Below are 19,640 nucleotides of genomic sequence, written 5' to 3' on the forward strand. Positions count from 1 at the left end.
ACAAGACCACTGATAATCTCCCTCGATCTGGGGCTCAACGCAAGATCTCATCACATGGGGTCAAAATGATCATGAGAACGGTGAGCAAAAATCCCAGAACCATACGGGGGGACCTGGTGAATGACCTCCAGAGAGCTGGGACCAAAGTAACAAAGGTTACCGTAACACACTACGCCGACAGGGAATCAAATCCTGGAGTGCTAGACGTATCCCCCTGCTGAACCCAGGGCATGTCCAGGCCCGTCTGAAATTTGCCAGAGAGCACATGGGAAAATGTCATGTGGTCAGATGAAACCAAAATAGAACTTTTTGGTATAAACTCAAATTGTCGTGTTTGGAGGAAGAAGAATACTGAGTTGCATCCCAAGAACAACATACCTACTGTGAAGCATAGGGGTGGAAACATCATGCTTTGGGGCTGTTTTTCTGCTAAGGGGACAGGACAATTGAGCCGTGTTAAGGAAAGAATGAATGGGGCCATGTATCGTGAGATTTTGAGCCAAAATCTTCTTCCATTAGTGAGGGCTTTGAATGGTTGACCAAATACTTATATTTCACCATAATTTACACATAAATTCTTTAAAATTCCTACAATGTAAATTCCTGGATTTTTTTTCACATTCTGTCTCTCACAGTTGAAGTGTACCTATGATGAAAATTACAGACCTCTGTCATCATTTTAAGTGGGAGAACTTGGACAATCGGTGGCTGACTAAATACTTTTTTGCCCTACTGTATACATACATATATATATATACAAACAATTAATAAAATAATATTAATGGACAGGACAAGAAAATGGATGGATGGATGGATAGATATTAAGAGTATGGGAAAGTTCGACCTTTACCTTGTTTACGTTCATGACAACTTCATGAAAGTTTTATAATAAATTAGAAATATCAAACAGCTAAAATGCACCAAACACGAATAAGTGTGGAGAGTGTTTTGCATTTTCCCATCATGCTTTGTCATGTATTTGAAAGGGAGTAATTTTGAAATATTTATGGTGCTTGGTCGTGATTATAATGTCCACACACTACTGTGATACGGTTGGGTTATGTGTGACAATGTCTGTTGATGTATTTTGTGTTTTGTTGCACCATGACTAGGGAAGGTTGTGTGCATTGGGTCACATAAGTAAATGCAGCGCATTCCTTCATTCAAAACAAACTTAAAGGTCATTGACCTTTAAGTTTGTTTACTCACGTTGTCCACTAGATGTCTACTAGACTATTTAAATGAACGCAGTCTCCCTACCTCTTCCTGACGTCCGCGGGTTGTAGGTTGGACACCCCTGTATAGATTCACAGGAAATTCTACAAGCTGACCAATCGCAGCCTTTATGCTATGTGAAGTTAGAGGTTTTTTGGAGGTGCATGTCATACGATTTGCAGGGGAACAAGCATTGTTTGGTGTGTGAAGTTGAAACAGGCGAAATGCAACAAAGTGCGTATTTAAGGGTGAAAAATGCGTACTGTACAATTTGGCAGGTCTGGTTTTGATTATTTGGAGGCACATAAATACATGTGAAGATTAAGAAATGGGTCGATTTGAAGCCAACATTTCACAATGCATTGCAACTGCAAAAAACGAGACTCAATAAGAAGCTCGGCCCTTAAGGAGCGCCTATAAAAGGCAAGCAGAAACATCCTCCCACACAGTCAGTCTCAGTCCATTCAGAACCGTTGCAAAAAACAGCTGCATTGAAAGATTACAAAAAGCAACGCATTCACCGACGCCTCTTTCACATAATTAAGGCCCAGTGGCTCTGGACTATAAAAACCTTCATGCGTACTGCACACCACCAGCATGCTTTAAATGATTGATTGATTGAAACTTGTATTAGTAGATTGCACAGTACAGTACAAATTCTGTACAATTGACCACTAAATGGTAACACCCGAATACGTTTTTCAACTTGTTTAAGTCGGGGTCCACGTTAATAAATTCATGGTGCAAATATATACTATCAGAATAATACAGTCATCACACAAGTTAATTATCAGAGTATACACATTGAATTGTTTACATGATTTACAATTGGAGGGGGTTGGGACGGGGGGGGGGGTATTAGGTTGGGTTGTTATCAGTATACTTCAGTCATCAACAATTATATAATCTGAGAAATGGACATTGCAACACTGTAGGTCTCACTTGGTAGGACATGTACAGCGAGTGGTGACCATAGTGAGCTCAGAAAGCATAAAAACAAGTATATACATTTGATTATTTACAATCCGGGGAGGTGGGGTATGGTGGGGGGAGGGGGTTAGGCTAGGATTGGAGCTGTCTGGAGGTGGTCTTTTAGTGAGGTTTTGAAGGAGGATAGAAAAGCACTTTCTTTTACACCTGTTGGGAGTGCATTCCATATTGATGTAGCATAGAAGGAGAATGAGTTAAGTTGTTGGATCGGAATCTGGGTTTGACATGGTTTGTGGAGCTCTCCCTGGTGTTGTGGTTATGGCAGTCATTTACGTTCCTGAAGTACTTTGGCATGTACTTTGGTATCAGAGAGGTGTAGCGAATTTTATAGACAAGGCTCAGTGCAAGTTGTTTTACTCAATCCTCCACCCTGAGCCAGCCCACATATTTGGAGAAGTGGGTAGAAGTGAGGTGTGATCTGGGGTGGGGCGGTCTAGAAGTAACCTGACTAGCTTGTTTTGGGATGTTTGGAGTCTTGATTTGAGAGTTTTGGAGGTGCTGGGGTACCAATAACTGCATGGGTAGTCGACAAAAGGTTGAATGAGAGTTCCCGCTAGAATCTTCGTGGTGCTTTTGTTCACCAGAGAGGAGATTCTGTAGAGAAATCTTGTTTTTTGGTAGCAAACTCGCCTCGCACCGCAACATCTCTACATTATGGGCAGGACATAAGGCGTAGGAATAAAAGAGTGCAACAGCTGCCTGGAATAACGAGGGGAAATTCGTGGAACGGTTTCATATTATCATGCCACCTGTGTTTCAAAGTTTTAGGCTACCGATAATTGAATTTTTGTAATTAACTTTTTCCACATCAATACACTTGACGCGCTAAAACACTAAGTGAAAGGACAGACATAATTAAAAGGCTTAGGCCAAAGATACTAAACAAATTCTTGCTGGTAGAGGGAAAGTAGCACACTGCTTGACCATTGTCCATTAACCAGAAAGTAGTCCTCCTTAATTATTTTCAAATTGTGTTTCCATTTTAGCCTCTGTGGAGGTCTGTGTTCTACGAAGTGACATCTATATACCTATCAAAGTAGCAGTCGAGTGGAAAAACAAGTTGATTTTATGTGTTTTAATTGTGTTTCATTATATCCATTAAACCATATGCAATTGTATTTACAATCTGCAAAGTATGTGAAAATACCGTCCAAACTGTCACAAATTTAGAAAGCTATTTTGAGCATTCCGCTGCTGCCTATAGTAATTTCTGGAAATTCTACGTCACTAAAGTAACGCTTCTGCACTCGGACCATATTATTAGGTCTGTCATACTGGAAACACGGAAAATTTGGAAAGAGATGTGCTGTTTATCATTCACAATTATTTGTGTACGACAACATGTTTGTGCTTTTTTATGCATTCTAAATGGTAAATAAATGTAAAAAAATTGAGTCAACAGATGGAGGGTCTTCTGTTGCGCTCATTATACTCTCTAAGAACACCCAGAAAGCGCCAACAATACACCATCCATATGTCGTGACCTGAAATAACAATCAAATATGAGTGATATTATTATTATAAGCAGATGGACTATTTTTGCGACCCATTGATAGCAGTGAACTAATGCTAGCTTACGCTGCTATTGTTGACACTGAGCCGGCGGCTGCTTCTGCTTGCTCTCAAACTTACTAAAAGTAAATTCTAGATTATAATTCATGCATCTCTCACCTGCTAGTAGACAAATGTGGCCATGGGCCGACAAGCTGATCCCTGTTTTAGCACTTAACAGTACTGCTAACGCTATAATATCACAATAAAGCAGCTTCTAAAACGTATTTCTCATCCTCTTTGTGTTCGGGCTCAAAAATATAAGGTCCTGTATTATAATTTTCCAAAAGTAATTGTTGTTGGCTCTCACAAAGTCTGCTTGATTGGCATTGTTGTGGATGGGGAAGGAATGTATGGTTTCTCCTCTGTGACAAGCTTCCTCATTATCTCACACACACACTAGGTGTGGTGAAATGTGTCCTCTGCATTTGACCAAATCCCCTTGTTTACCCACTGGGAGGTCTTTGGTATGACTCAGCCATACTCACAACCTACTGATCTCAGGGCAGACACTCTAACCAATAGGCCACTGAGTAGATTAACATTCTCGCGCTTGACAAATTGATTTGAAGGGAAACTTAATGAAATGTGATTTTTTTTAAAAGGTTCTCAATCATTAATCAGTCTCCACAGTATCTGTCCTGTGACACTTAACACCACTTGTTTCCAGGAGAAAAGAGTCTTTGTTGAAGAGGGGATCATTTGTAGGGAATCTCAAACCCAGCCCTTATCTCTCCAAATACCTGGTCCTCAGAGTTACAGTAAATGACTGGGCTGAAGAGCTCGTAATTACAGAGGAGTGTGTTTTCATTTCTTAATGTACTCACTTGTCCAGAGCAGAACCTTGGCTTTGGTTGCTCGTAAGCCTTGAGAACACATTGCGGTCGTTCCTGGTCCTCAGAGGAGGAGAAGAGGGAGGTGTGTAGCCATCAGAGGGTCTGGACAAAGAAGAAAGAGTGAAAATCGGAACGGTAAAACGAAGAATGATTCGACGACAACGTATCTACACACCTGTATGAACGGTCGTAAGACTTCCTTCTCGTGATGGGGGAGGTGTCGTAGCCTCGAGACTGCCTGGGGCTAAGGACACAAACTTATTTCACATAACGCTTTTAAGTTCAGAATGAGACATGAGGAAATTTATAAATTGCAACTGTTTTTTCTTAATGTGTATGAATTGCATTTTTTGCTGCCTCTTGGTCAGGACTCCCTTGAAAAATATATATTTTTTAATTTTAATTTGATATTCTTTTTAAATAAAGGTTAAATAAAAAAATAAAAAAGCTTTGAACCCTGTGGCTAATGTATGGATTTTTATTCACAAACATCTGAATAACGAAATGGATGAAGCAAATGAATCAAACAATGTGCTAAATGGTCCACATTGAGAAATTGTTCAAACTCAAAGTGTAAAAGAAAAAGAACCCTGATAAACATCTTGAACCTTATTAAAAAAGGTGAACATATTTTTCATTGGACAAAGGATGAATAAAGACATCAATGATTTTTGTTTTGTCAGTGATTTTATGTCGAGGTACAGATATCATTTGGCAACAGTTAGTCTGTGTAGATAAACATTTACAAAATCTTTCTGTTGGGTTGTCCCGATACCAACATGTTGGTACTGGTACCAAAATGTGTTTTGATACTTTTTTTAAAGAAAGGTGCCTACAAAAAATGGCATTATTGGCATTATTTTAACAAAAAAATCTTACAGTACATCAAACATATGTTTGTTATTGCAATCAACACACAATTTTGGCCTTAAATAAGATAGTGAATATACTAAACAACTTGTATTTTAGTAGTAAGTAAGCAAAAAAAGACTCCTAATTTGTCTGCTGACGTATTCAGTAAAATATTGTGAAATTTGTCATTCTATTATTTTGGCAAAATCATGATGAAATTTATAATATACTTGTTCAATTACTGTTAATATTTGCTTACCCTCTGCTGTAACATGTTCTATCTACACTTCTGTTAAAATGTAATACTCACTTATTCTTCTGTTGTTTGATACTTTACATTAGTTTTGGATGACACCACAAATTTAGGTATAGGTTACAGGTTAGTTACAGGATCATACATTGGTCACATTCAAAGTCCTCATGTGTCCGAGTTTATGAGGCATAATATGAATATTTTTAAAGAGGCAAAAAAAATAGTGAAGATAAATAATATCGATGTAATCATTGTACTATCGACTAGATCCACTCTTGTATTTGATATCGTTACAATCAATTTGTGTGTAGATCCACTCATGGCATTTGTTTCCAGTATTACTATAGTGCACTGTCATGCCCGTAAGAAAAAAACAAAAGGAAACAGTATTTTACAGAGGCAGTTTTGAACCGTTTTAAATCCATTAGTACCAGTATATCGTTCATCCCTGTTTCTGTGTAAATACCACACCTCACAACATGTGGCTTCCACAGCTACACGCACACGACTGCAAGGCATACTGGGTGACACAGAGTACACTAATGGTTTTGATATAAACAATTTTAACACTCTTAGTAATATGCGCCACGCTGTGACTATTTTATACACCATGCTAGCAGCAATCCCCCCCTCCCCCGTGCGTCAGTAAGGTGGGCAGGGTTGGGGGCGTGGGGGTGTAAAATATATTCAGGAATTGTCATGAATACAAAGGATTATGGGTATTTGTTGTGTTGCGTTTATGTTGTGTTACTGTGAGGATGTTCTCCCGAAATGTGTTAGTCAATCTTGCTGGGTGTGGCTTCACAGCATGGCGCATATTAGTGTTAAAGTTGTTTATATCACAACCATCAGTGTACTCTGTATCACCTAGTATGCTTTTCAATCTTGAACGTGTAATTGTGGAAGCTTCACACAACATGTTGCAGGATCAACGATTGCTTCGTACATGTTGTTGAAGGTTTCCAAATCAATGGCTTCACAGCACGTCCATATTCTTGTAATCAGGCTGAATGCTGTTGGAGCATTAGTGGCTCCAATTGTCATTGTTTTAGTGTGAAACAGGTTAAAATAGCTCTGTGAGTGGTAAAAGCGGACAACCTCTGATATATTTCGGCGGGCGAGTACGGTCCCGATAAAATGTTGGTTCTGGTGGATGACGACTTTGGAGATGCGGATGATATAATTGCCTATCTGCACATCTCTAGTGTGCGCATATGCTCATTGAGCACAGCCCATACAAATGATCTGTGTTCCTACACTGAGGAGATTCGAGAAGAGGAACCTCACTGTGTTGTGCGCTGTGAAGTGTTGGCAAAGGAGAGCATGAAGCCACCAAACCATCAAGCTGCGATCCGGAAGCGTAACTATACATTTACAAAGGTAGCCTCTCTCAATTCCGTCTGTGTTTTTTTCCCCGAGAACCTCACGTATTTTGCCCCTCTCAACTGTCCCCCTCCCGTTTGAGTTTTGGGATTAGAAAGTGACTGCTGCTACAGTAAAATGTAATTCTTCAACTTGTTTGGTGTTGACCTACTGGGTTGTTCAGAGAGAACATTTATTTTGTGCATTTGAATATTTTTGAATTGCAATCTTTAGAGTTGATTCAGGGCATCTGGACTGGTTTGAAGATGTTTCGCTTCTCATAGAGGTCCACATTCAGTTACTCTGATTCAACTCCTCAAACATATGGTGGAACTTCAATTTACAAACCCCTAATGGTACAAACTTTTCCATTAACTGACCACAATGTAAATAAAAACGTGCTTTGGTGTATGAACGTTTTATCCATCCATCTTGCACCCGACAGCACATTTATTGTGGGCGAGCTGATCCCGCTTACTGCTCCTTTAGTCCGAAAAAAGTTGCTGTTAGCTACTGTGCTACTTAGTGTGCGTTAAAATGTTTTTTTTTGTTGATGCTATTTTACAACATTTTTCTAGATTTGCGAGCTCGATATGATAAAGACAGCAACGAACAAGCAATGTGTGGTTTGAAAGATTCAGGAAGTACCGACAGCGTTGTCGACACTGGGTTCTCCTCGAAGATTAAAGAGGCTGTTTGCGACTTTGTGTTAAACGTTTGTGGATAGCTTATGGACCATAAAATGTCCATTAAAGGCGTTTTATCCTAGCACAGTTATTTTACACTACCTCAAATTAAAACTTGTTAACAAATTCATTAACATTCAGGAAATTAAAGAAGAACTCAAAAACCAGGTAATTACTTTAAAATTAAGTGATTTAAAAATCCATTACAAAATGAGATATGTATTGCATTACTATGATGCATTATACGTTATCCGAATAAAATGTCAAGATTTATTTTAAAAGTATAAAAATATTGTGATCTGCACTGTCTTTTCATTGAGTATAAAATACAAATAGTAGTCTCAATTAAAACAAATTGGCTTGTCACTCAGGGGGATGGTGGGTCCTGCAGCCACATCAGGTAAGAAGCACTGCATTAAAATACAAAATTAACTGCACACATTGTAGCAGGAAATCCTCCAGCAGTGTTCCAACAAACAAAAACAACCGGCTGACTCATTTTACATATACAAAAATTCACACATTGACGTAAACTTCCCTGAATGAGTGAGCTTCTTACCCATAAACTAAATATATCACACCCCAGGCAGGTTTCCAACAACTTGGAACTCAAATGGGTTTTTTTAAGCGGTCCCTGGAGCTTTTTCAAAAATGTATGAAAATGAAAAAAAAGATGGGGGGAAATATATTTTTATTTTATTATGTTTTCTGTAGGAGGGCGAACATGACACAAACCTTCCTAATTGTTAGAAATCTCACTGTTCATGTTAAACACGCTTCACTGATGAAAGTATTTGGTGAGCACCGTTTTGTCCTACTAATTTCGGGGGTCCTTGAACTCACCATAGTGTTTTTGCATGTCCACCTTTTCCGACGCTGCCACAGAATGACAAGTTTTATACCATTCCTTTTTTTTTTTCAAATTTTGTCCACCAAATGTTTTATACTGTGCGTGGATGCACAAAAGTGAGCTTTGTTGATGTTACTGACTTGTGTGGAGTGCTAATCACGCATTTTTGGTCAGTGCATGACTGTAATCCATGCTAACATGCTATTCTTTTTCTTTTTTTCCCTCAATTATTCAATTATTTCAGGCAATGACACAAAAAAGTACGAGGTAGAGAACACATAATATTAAATAATATAATGCCAAAGGGAATGTACAACATGTAAACATATAAGCTAGTTGTATGTACTTGTTTGTAGTTATATTTGAGCTCACTTAATTTCCTTTACTTATGTCCTCTGTGTATTTAACTTATATTTGCATGTCTCATGACACGTTATGTGTAATATTGGCTGCATTTCTGATAGTTGTTGTGTGCCACGTTGTTCCAGACCACAACAAACATTACCCAGCTTGCAAAGATTATAATAAATTAATTGGAAGAAGACAGCCTGCCGTTTTTGTTTAACTAGCACACACACATCTATACCCTTGTCCATTCTAAGACAGTCATTTGCAGGCGTTATCTCACCCTCTGAGAAGTTGTACTAATGTTTTCCAATGTTAAAAATATTTAGAATAAATATTACATTTTAACATTTTTGTCAACTAAGATTAGCAACACGACCTGCAACACACTGTCATTTTGAGAGTAATATAGCTAATATAGACACATGTGTTGCCTTCATTATAACACTTATATAAGACTTTTAAAGTATCTTTAATAGTACGCTAATATACCTAATAACACTTACATCATGTATTGTCTTCATAACACTTATATAAGACTATAAGACTTTTAAAGTCATTTTGATAGTAGGCTAATATAGCTAATATAGACACATCATGTGTTGCCTTCATTATAACACCTATATGAGGCTTTCATTTTTTGCAGCTCCAGAAAGATTTGTTTTTTGCATTTTTGGTCCAATATGGCTCTTTAAATATTTTGAGTTGCCGACCTAAAGAAGTACAACGAGAACACACCCTGACGGCCAGCTTCTGTTAAATTTGCTGATTCTTCTGGTTGGGTAAAAAAATGCAAAAATACATTTATTTCCCCTACTGTATAAACTGTAGTTTTTATTTTAGTTTTTTTTTTTTTAGGAAGGTTGACACCCATCCTTCGAGGATTTTTATTTATGGCCGCCCCAGGGGGGGTTGCATCAAGTGGGGCGTATGTGGTATGCAACCAAATCATGTGATTGATTTGCTGTGCCCCCCTCATTGGAAAAACTGAAAGATAGCCATTTTTTTCTTTAAACTTGAAACTTAAGACTTTCGAGCATCCGGAAAGTATTCACTTCATTTTTTCTACATTTTTTTTATTGTTATAGCCTTATTCCATGGAATATATTAAATTTTCTCCTCAAAGTTCTACATACTGACATACAAAACATATGACAATGTGAAACGTTTATTTCAAAAATGTATTTTTCAAATATATTAAAAATCAAAAAAATCATATGTACATACTGTATTTCCTGGAATAGCCGCCGGGGCGCTAGTTAATTTGAAAAACCTCTTCTCACTCCTGCTCTTATCCAAAGCATGCGGTTAAAGTAAGCAGGTACAAATAATTTAAAAACCTCTTCTCACTTCTGCGCTTACCAAATGCGTGCAGTAAAAAATTGAGTGTGATAAAAAATAAAATATTATAAAAGGATTCAGCATCCGTGGCCTGGTGGATCGGGACCACTGCCCCATAGCATGTCATCGCACCCTCATTTACACCATGTTGTCTACGTGCCGGCCAGAGACATGCACTTCGCTGCTTCTTGTGATATTGCAATGCATACTTGGTCAACAGCCATACCTTTTACACTGATGGTTGTGATGTAGGCAGCTTTAACACTCTTGCTTTTGTGCGCCACACTCCGTGAACCCACACCAAGCCCATATCTGGAGAGCATTGGCTCTGTGGCACATTATAAACGCGGCATAGGGATTACCCATAATGCCATGACTCTTGGCTATATTATACACGTGCCCCCAACCCCGCCCAGCTCAACCAACGCACGGAGAGGGGGGTGTTGCAGGGCCGATGTTCTCCAGAAGTGTTTGTCATCGTTTAATGTGGGTTCGCGGAGTGTGGCTGGTATTGGTAGGAGTGTTGAAGTTGTTTTATATCACAACCATTAGTGTGATCTGTATGGCTGTGGAACAAAACTCCTGGCTTACATTGAGTAACAGCTAAAAAAGAAAACAACTTCACTATTTTACAAATAGTGGCAGGGGAAGCATCACTCTTAACGTCACGAAAATGACCAGGAGCAAAAGTAAGATTGCGCTTGTTATTTAAGGGAGTGAGTTTAACCCGGCAGTAATTCTATGCAAGCGCATATATCATGCTATTCATTGAAATATGGGAAGAATTCAGCGCCTTTGACTGAATATTTTGTTGAGGCACCTTTAGCAAAAAAAAAGCCTTAGTTATTTTTTAATACGATGCCATGAGCTTGGCACACCTTTCTTTGGGCAGTTTGGTCCATTCCTCTTTGCAACACCTCACAAACTCCATCAGGTTGGATGGGAAGCGTTGGTTTTTATTCTGGATGTCTCTGTACATTGCTGCATTCATCTTTCCCTCTATCCTGACTAGTTTCCAAGTTCTTGCCACTGAAAAATATCCCCACAGCATGATGCTGCCACCACCAGGCTTCACTGTAGGGATGGTATTGGACTGGTGATGAGCAGTGCCTGGTTTCCTCCTAACATTCGCGTCGAAGACTTAAATCTTTGTCTCATCAGACCAAATAATTTAGTTTCTCAGGGTCTGAAAGTCTTTTTAGGTGCATTTTGGCAAGCTTTTTACGAAAAATTGTCTTCTGTCTGGCCACTCTACCATAAAGGCCTGATTTGTGGATTGCCGCAGAGACGGTTGTCCTTCTGGAAGGTTTTCCTCTCTCCACAAAGAAATGCTGTAGCTCTGGCAGAGTGACCACTGGGTTCTTGCTCACCTTCCTGACTAGACTAAGATAAATGCAACAATCTACAGACCCGTCCTTGATGAAAACCAACACATTTAAAAAGAAAAATTAAATCAAAACATTCTCACAATGTCTTTATGGGGTATTGTTTATAGAATTTTGAGGACAAAAATGGATTTAATCCATTTTGGAATAAGGCTGTAACATAACGAAATGTGGGAAAAGTGAACGCTGTGACTACTTTCCGGATACACTGTAGATCTGAATTTGATGTGTTACTGTGATTCCAAATTCCGTGATTCGGGTTCTGGATTATGTGTAATGTGTCTTCGCATCACGTCGGGTGACTTACAAGGTGTGTCCCCGGATAGGCAAGCTGATGGTGCGTGACGCACGTTCCCTGTGGAAGGAGTCGCGCAGGGACAGACCCAGGCTGGCCGTGCCCATGCTGAGACCGTCCTCCTGGATGTCAGTGAGTGATGCCAGAGACTTGGTGATCTGGTGATGCTTGCCGCACGACTGGGGCTCCAGGATGGGACCCAGATACTCAGCCGACACCGCCTTTATCTGAGCTGACAGACGAGGCTCCGTCTGCGTGGGAAGTGTGAACCGCATGTGTTACGAGGAGGCGGACGGGGAAAACTGAGACAATACATTAACAGTAAAATCACACAAAAAAAATGTTTTGATGTATATATTGATGTAGTAAAACAAATCTGGAGAGAAAACAGTAAAAGATGAAGAATGTGTGTCAAATTGTAAATGATTTCCCTGAGTGTCACACACAAAAGCAAGTCGTGTATATGTTTGCTTACACTGCCACCTTCTGGTTAATAATACAATTACATTATTCAAAATAAATCCATCCATCCATCCATCCATTTTCTACCGCTTATCTGTGGCACATTATCGCGGGGGGCGCTGGCGCCTATCTCAGCTACAATCGGGCGGAAGGCGGGGTACACCCTGGACAAGTCGCCACCTCATCGCAGGGCCAACACAGATAGACAGACAACATTCACACTCACATTCACACACTAGGGCCAATTTTAGTGTTGCCAATCAACCTATCCCCAGGTGCATGTCTTTGGAAGTGGGAGGAAGCCGGAGTACCCGGAGGGAACCCACGCATTCACGGGGAGAACATGCAAACTCCACACAGAAAGATCTCGAGCCTGGATTCGAACCCAGGACTGCAGGACCTTCGTATTGTGAGGCAGACGCACTAACCCCTCTGCCACCGAGGCTCCGTCTGCGTGGGAAGTGTGAACCGCATGTGTTACGAGGAGGCGGACGGGGAAAACTGAGACAATACATTAACAGTAAAATCACACAAAAAAGATGTTTTGATGTATATATTGATGTAGTAAAACAAATCTGGAGAGAAAACAGTAAAAGATGAAGAATGTGTGTCAAATTGTAAATGATTTCCCTGAGTGTCACACACAAAAGCAAGTCGTGTATATGTTTGCTTACACTGCCACCTTCTGGTTAATAATACAATTACATTATTCAAAATAAATTACATCTTTAAATGGTGAAGCCAAACCTTTCACGACAATATACCATGCCATGATATTTTATAAGGCGTTGAAAATGTCTAAAATACAGCATACATATTTTAGTCTGGATAAATAAGTAATGCTGCATATAATTAAACTGTACATGAATACGACCAGCATATAACCAGCCTTACCTTTAATTTGAAATCATCTTGGCTGTTGGATTCCTTCATTAGAGACACACTGCAAAATGAGAGAAAGGGGAGATTTCTGTATATTTTGTATTGCATTGTGTGTGTGTGTGTGTGCGTGTGTGTGTGTGTGTGTGTGTGTATATGTATATATATATATATATATATATATATATATATATATATACATATATATATTTCCTTAACTATTAACATTGTACATTGTCACTGAAGGCATCAAAGCAATGAATGAACACATGTGGAGTTATGTACTTAACAAAAAAAGGTGAAATAACCGAAAAATATTTTATATATTAGTTTCTTCAAAATAGCCACCCTTTGCTCTGACTACTGCTTTACACGCTTGGAATTATATAAAAAAAAATATATATATATATATATATATATATATATATATATATATATATATATATATATATATATATATATATATATATATATATACAGTTCTGAAAAAAATAATCATTGACTTAAACAAGTCAGGAAAGTCACTTGGAGCCATTTCAAAGCAGCTTAAGGTCCCAAGAGCAACTGTGCAGACAATTGTTCATAAGTATAAAGTACATGGCACAGTTTTGTCACTGCCACGATCAGGAAGAAAACGCAAGCTATTTCCTGCAGTTGATAGAAAATTGGTCAGGATGATCAAGAGTCACCCAAGAACCACCAAAAAGCAGGTCTGAAATGAATTGGATGCTGCTGGAACACAGGTGTCAGTGTCCACAGTCAAGCATAATTTGCATTGCCAAGGACTGAGAGGCTACCATGCAAGAAGGAAGCCCTTGCTCCAGAACCATCACCTTAAGGCTCGTCTAAAGTTTACTGCTGATCTTATGGACAAAGATAAGACCTTCTGGAGGAAAGTTCTGTGGTCAGATGAAACAAAAATTGAGCGGTTTGGCCACAATACCCAGCAATATGTTTGGAGAAAAAAAGGTGAGGCCTTTAATCCCAGGGATACCATCCTACCATCAAGCATGGTGGTGGTAGTATTATGCTCTTGTCCTGTTTTGCTGCCAATGGAACTGGTGCTTTACAGAGAGTAAATGGGAGATTTAAAAGGGAGGATAACCTCCAAATTGTTCAGGACAACCTAAAATCATCAGCCCTGAGGTTGGATCTTGGACACAGTTGGGTGTTCCAACAGGACAATGACCCCAAACACACGTCAAAAGTGGTAAAGGAATGGCTAAATCAGGCTAGAGTTAAGGTTTTAGTAGCCTTCCCAAAGTCCTGACTTAAAGGTGTGGACAATGCTGAAGAAACAAGTCCATGTCAGAAAACCAACACATTTAGCTGAACTGCACCAATTTTGACAAGAGGAGTGACCAGAAGATTGTGGATGATAACAAAAGCGCCTTATTTCAGTGAAACTTGCCAAAAGACATGTAACCAAATAATACCATTACTGTATGTATACTTTTGATCCAGCAGATTTGGTCACATTTTCAGTAGACCCATAATAAGTGTATAAAAGAACCAAACTTCATGAAAGTTTTCTGTGACAAACAAGTATGTGCTCTAATCACTCTATCACAAAAAATAAGAGTTGTAGAAATGATTGGAAATGCAAGAAAACCATGACATTGTGTTATTTACAAGTGTATGTAAACCTTTGACCACGACTGTATGCACACACACACACACACACACACACACACACACACACACACACACACACACACACACACACACACACACACACACACACACACACACACACACACACACACACACACACACACACACACACACACACACACACACACACACACACACACACACACACACACACACACACACACACACACACACACACACAAACTGTAGTTTTACCTATTTTCTGAGGCTTGGCTAAACTCAGACGGTTCCTCATCTGTGCTGGTGTAGCCGTTCTCTGAAAGTCGGGGGAAAAAAGTTCTTCAGTCAATAATACAAAATGAAAGTCAAACAATCTCCACTTGAAGGCCTCCATCCTTTCTCTCTACATAAGCCAACAAGTCATCGCTCACCCTGCTGCACATTGTGAATGAGAGCCTGGAGTTCAGGGATGTACTCTGCCTTTTCCCGCAGGGCGTCGAGTATCATGTGGTTTTGGGATGAACCAATCACATCGGTGTGTCTCAGCTGACCCTCCAGCAGTCTGATCTGAGCCTCCTTCTGGGCCACGTGTAAACTCTACACACAATATACTTACAGTATTGTCATTGCTGTCATTTGAACACACGACATTAGTTGTTGCTTTTATTTAGTCACTTATATACACATGTATTTAACGTATTTCCATATGGAATATTACTCATGTAACGCAAAGTAGGGGCTGTAAGGGCTGACTGCACCCTAGTGAGTACTGTACTCGTCGGCTTTCCCCACGTTGCACTTTGCTGTTTGCGGCTCGTTTTATTTCATTTCTAGATGGCCTATGTGATGCTGAAAATTTTATTTTTAAAGTCGTAAACAGATTTTCCATACTTTATTGATGAAAATATTAAATTTATGCTTATTAATTCCTACTTCGCGGTATACTTACCATGGTGAAGCCCAAAAACAATTAACAGCCATAAACAAGGGTTTACTCTTATTATTGGCGACCACACCAACTAAAATGCCGTTTGACTACTGAAGTGATCACTCGTCATGTGGCCCTATCTCACCGTATAGAGGGTTTTTATGCCAGGGGTCAGTGTCTGTCGAATTCCGCAAATATTTCAACTATTTTCCTTGAATAAAATTACGCAACAAAGGCATCTCCTTCGTGTAGACGTTGTTACAACACACGTAAGTCATCATGTTAAATTATAGTGCGTTCATTGTATCTTCCACATTAACATTTTTGTTGAAATCACCCTTTAAACGTGGATATTAATTGTACATTAGCCAACAGGGGTCAGCAGAGGGCCATTGACCAGATCTGGATATGGGGCCATCTGTTTCCTCTGCACGGTAGGCATAAAAAACATTTATTGTGGTAATTTTTTAGCATTATTTTAAGAAACAGTAAACACACCAAGACAAAAACGGTACAAACCTTGATTTGCTTCAAATGCATGCATTGTTGCTTGTCTATACTGTACGGTGACATAAATACTTCCAACAATAAGTGCTTTGACAATCTCATTTATGAATAATAACAACTAGAAAAGCACTTGTTCTAGGATCTATTTTCTGAAAATGCAATAAAAATTTGTCCATTTTATGTCGCTCACAAACATACAAACTCTGGGGAAAATAAACACATTTTCAGAGGTGATATTTGATATTAGTCGACAATAAAATTTGTCGCCGACAATTATATTTGTCGACAATAGTCATGACATCATCACTCGTATTTTACGGGCGGAAGCGAGTACTCATCACCACTCACAAAAACCTTGCCAGAGATAACATGGAAAGTGTGAGTATATATCCTCTTATTCTTGTTAAAAACATGAACATTTAAAGCAGAGACAACATGTCGGACATCAGTGAAGTGAAACATTTATATAGCGCTTTTCTCTAGTGACTCAAAGCGCTTTACACAGTGAAACCCAATATCTAAGTTACATTTAAACCAGTGTGGGTGGCACTGGTAGCAGGTGGGTAAAGTGTCTTGCCCAAAGACACAACGGCAGTGACTAGGATGGCGGAAGCCGGAATCGAACCTGCAACCCTAAAATTGCTGGCACGGCCGCTCTACCAACCGAGCTATGCCGCCCCTGGAGGGAGGATGTGGTCTCAACGTCATAAGAGTGTGAGCTTGTGCCTTGTTAGCTAGCTAACAAGTGTGAGACAAAGTTGTGTGAAACAAAACTATAATTTTAACCAAAGTCAGCCAGCTAAACTGTGTCTACATCAATTCAAAGTACTTTTTAAAGCAGCGTTAACTTGCAATGACGTAAAAAAAGACAATAAAAAAAACTGTGTGCAAATCGCACACATGCGCACACAATGAAACGGACAGGCACGAATGTGGAACTATCATAAGATACTAATAATTCCTATAGTTCTGTACTGTGAGTCTGTTGAAGTACTACAACTGCCAAGAGGTAATTAATAATCACAAAATCATTGTGAAGTTTTTTTAAACATCACAAAACAATTTTCTTATAAAGGAAGTTAGATTTTGTGTTTGGTTGTTTGTTTTCTTTGCTGCTATTTTAACAGCTGTTTTTTTAATACATAAACAAGCTTACTTGTTTTTTTAGCACTTTGCCTTTCCTTTTTTTTAAATGGAAACATTTTAATAACCATTTTAATGTTTGTAACATACACATTTCTGAATGAATTAGTCATCATTGTTGTACGTAAGCACATGCCTAAAAAAAAACTTATGCTGCATTTAAAATGTCGATAGAAAAATTAGAGCCATTAAATATGTGTACTCTTTATTATCCGATTAGTTGGCGAATCGTTAAGGTGGTCGTTGACTAATCAACTATCAAAATAATCGGCGTTTAGAAAGGTATATGTTGCTAACTAACAGACAAACAAAGTAAACCTGGCAAAAATATAACCTCATTGAAAGTACAGTAATAACTGCAATTCTACAGAGGGGCCGTTATTTGATGTCCAAATCAGCAATACGAAACTTAAGATTGCATTTTTTTTTTTTACTTCACTGCGTAATTCAATAGACCCCACAATCGAGTCACGCAACTGGTTGCTTTTTTTCGAGGAAGCTGCTAAATTGGACAACTGTTGTCCTGATAAGGAAAACAGCTTTTAAAAAATAAAAAAATTGTTATCAATTCACTGGATAGTTTGTTGTTAAACATGGCCGACGACACAAACAATGCAAACGTCATCATTATTAAACCTAGCAGACCTTGTCAATGGAGGCCTTGAGAAAATGGTCCAGCAGGTGGCGTGCTTCAGCCAGCGAACACGAGCTGATCACTACCGAGGTGTCCACGGAGTCCAACTCATCCTGGACCATAATCAGGAATCAGGGGTGTTACTTTTCTTAACACTACAAAATGTTGTTAGTAGTGTACCTTGGTCTCCTCGATCTGCACAATGGTGGCCTGGCAGTCAGACAGGCTGTCGTTGATGTAGTCGATGTTGGCGTTTAGCACCTCCAGGTCCTCATTGATCTCCACAAGGAGGCGGTCCTCTGCTTCTGGGCCCTCGCCATCTGCCATTAGCACCTCTCGCTTGTGTGAGAGCGCCTCCTCCTGGGCTGTGAGCTCCTCTCGCTTCTGACTCGTGAAGAAAAAAATCACGTCAGCGGCCTTTTGTTAAAGACCATCCTTCTGGTGGAGCAAGTCCTACCTTAAGGAGTCGGTCCATGTCGGCCTCCACGTTGGAGATGGTCATTCTTTGCATGACGATGTCCATGATGCGACGCTCCAGAGATTGCCACTTCTGCCGGGCTGCCTTGGAGAAGCTTCCGGCCCGCCCAGCGGCTGCAGGGGCACCGGGACCCGCCGGCTTACGCTGCAGCTTCTTCCTGCTTCTGTCAGGAAGCAAAAGATGTGTGAAGATACAAAAAAAAAAATGCATGTCAAGAAGAGTGGAACCTCGGTTTACCAACTTGAAAAGTTTGTATAGTGAAGCAGTGTTCCCAATTAGAATCAATGTAAAAAATAATAATTGGTTCCAGCCTCGACAAAAGTCTAAATTTTAGTAGAAAGACTTCACACTTTGAAAACGCGACATATAACTGTGTGTGTAAATATCCATCCATCCATTTTCGGCCGCTTAATCCCTTTGGGGTCGCAGGGGGCGCTGGTGCCTATCTCAGCTACAATCGGGCGGAAGACGGTGTACACCCTGGATACGTCGCCACGCCATTGCAGTATATACGTGTATATATATATGTATATATATATATATATATATATATATATATATATATATATATATATATATATATATATATATATATACATATATATATATATATATATATACACTCATATATATACACACACACATATACATATATATACATACTATATATATATATATATATATATATATATATATATATACATATATATTATATATATAAATATATATATATATATATATATATATATATATATATATATATATATATATATACATACAAACCCCGTTTCCATATGAGTTGGGAAATTGTGTTAGATGTAATTATAAATGGAATCCAATGATATGCAAATCCTTTTCAACCCATATTCAGTTGAATGCACTACAAAGACAAGATATTTGATGTTCAAACTCATAAACTTTTTTTTTTTTTTTGCAAATAATAATTAACTTAGAATTTCATGGCTGCAACACGTGCCAAAGTAGTTGGGAAAGGGCATTTTCACCACTGTGTTCAATCACCTTTTCTTTTAACA

General features: G+C 39.0%; 1 protein-coding gene across 9 annotated transcripts in view; it reads right to left on the reverse strand.

Annotated features, from left to right (window-relative positions):
- Positions 1-19,640, reverse strand: part of kif21b (kinesin family member 21B) — a 265,011-nt gene that overhangs the window by 79,515 nt on the left and 165,856 nt on the right. For 7 of the 9 annotated variants that reach the window (XM_061922660.1, XM_061922658.1, XM_061922659.1 and 4 more), the window contains 9 exons: positions 18,586-18,769; positions 18,309-18,512; positions 18,140-18,241; positions 15,348-15,513; positions 15,172-15,232; positions 13,318-13,366; positions 11,974-12,212; positions 4,768-4,836; positions 4,584-4,694 (listed from right to left, as the gene is read on the reverse strand). In XM_061922660.1, coding sequence (XP_061778644.1) covers positions 4,584-4,694; positions 4,768-4,836; positions 11,974-12,212; positions 13,318-13,366; positions 15,172-15,232; positions 15,348-15,513; positions 18,140-18,241; positions 18,309-18,512; positions 18,586-18,769 — 1,185 coding nt within the window. The remainder of the gene's footprint in view (positions 1-4,583; positions 4,695-4,767; positions 4,837-11,973; positions 12,213-13,317; positions 13,367-15,171; positions 15,233-15,347; positions 15,514-18,139; positions 18,242-18,308; positions 18,513-18,585; positions 18,770-19,640) is intronic. The other 2 variants (XM_061922656.1, XM_061922662.1) reach the window with 1 other exon arrangement.

Source organism: Nerophis ophidion, linkage group LG16 (genome assembly GCF_033978795.1).
Source record: "Nerophis ophidion isolate RoL-2023_Sa linkage group LG16, RoL_Noph_v1.0, whole genome shotgun sequence".
In the NCBI taxonomy this organism is placed as follows: Eukaryota; Metazoa; Chordata; class Actinopteri; order Syngnathiformes; family Syngnathidae; genus Nerophis; species Nerophis ophidion.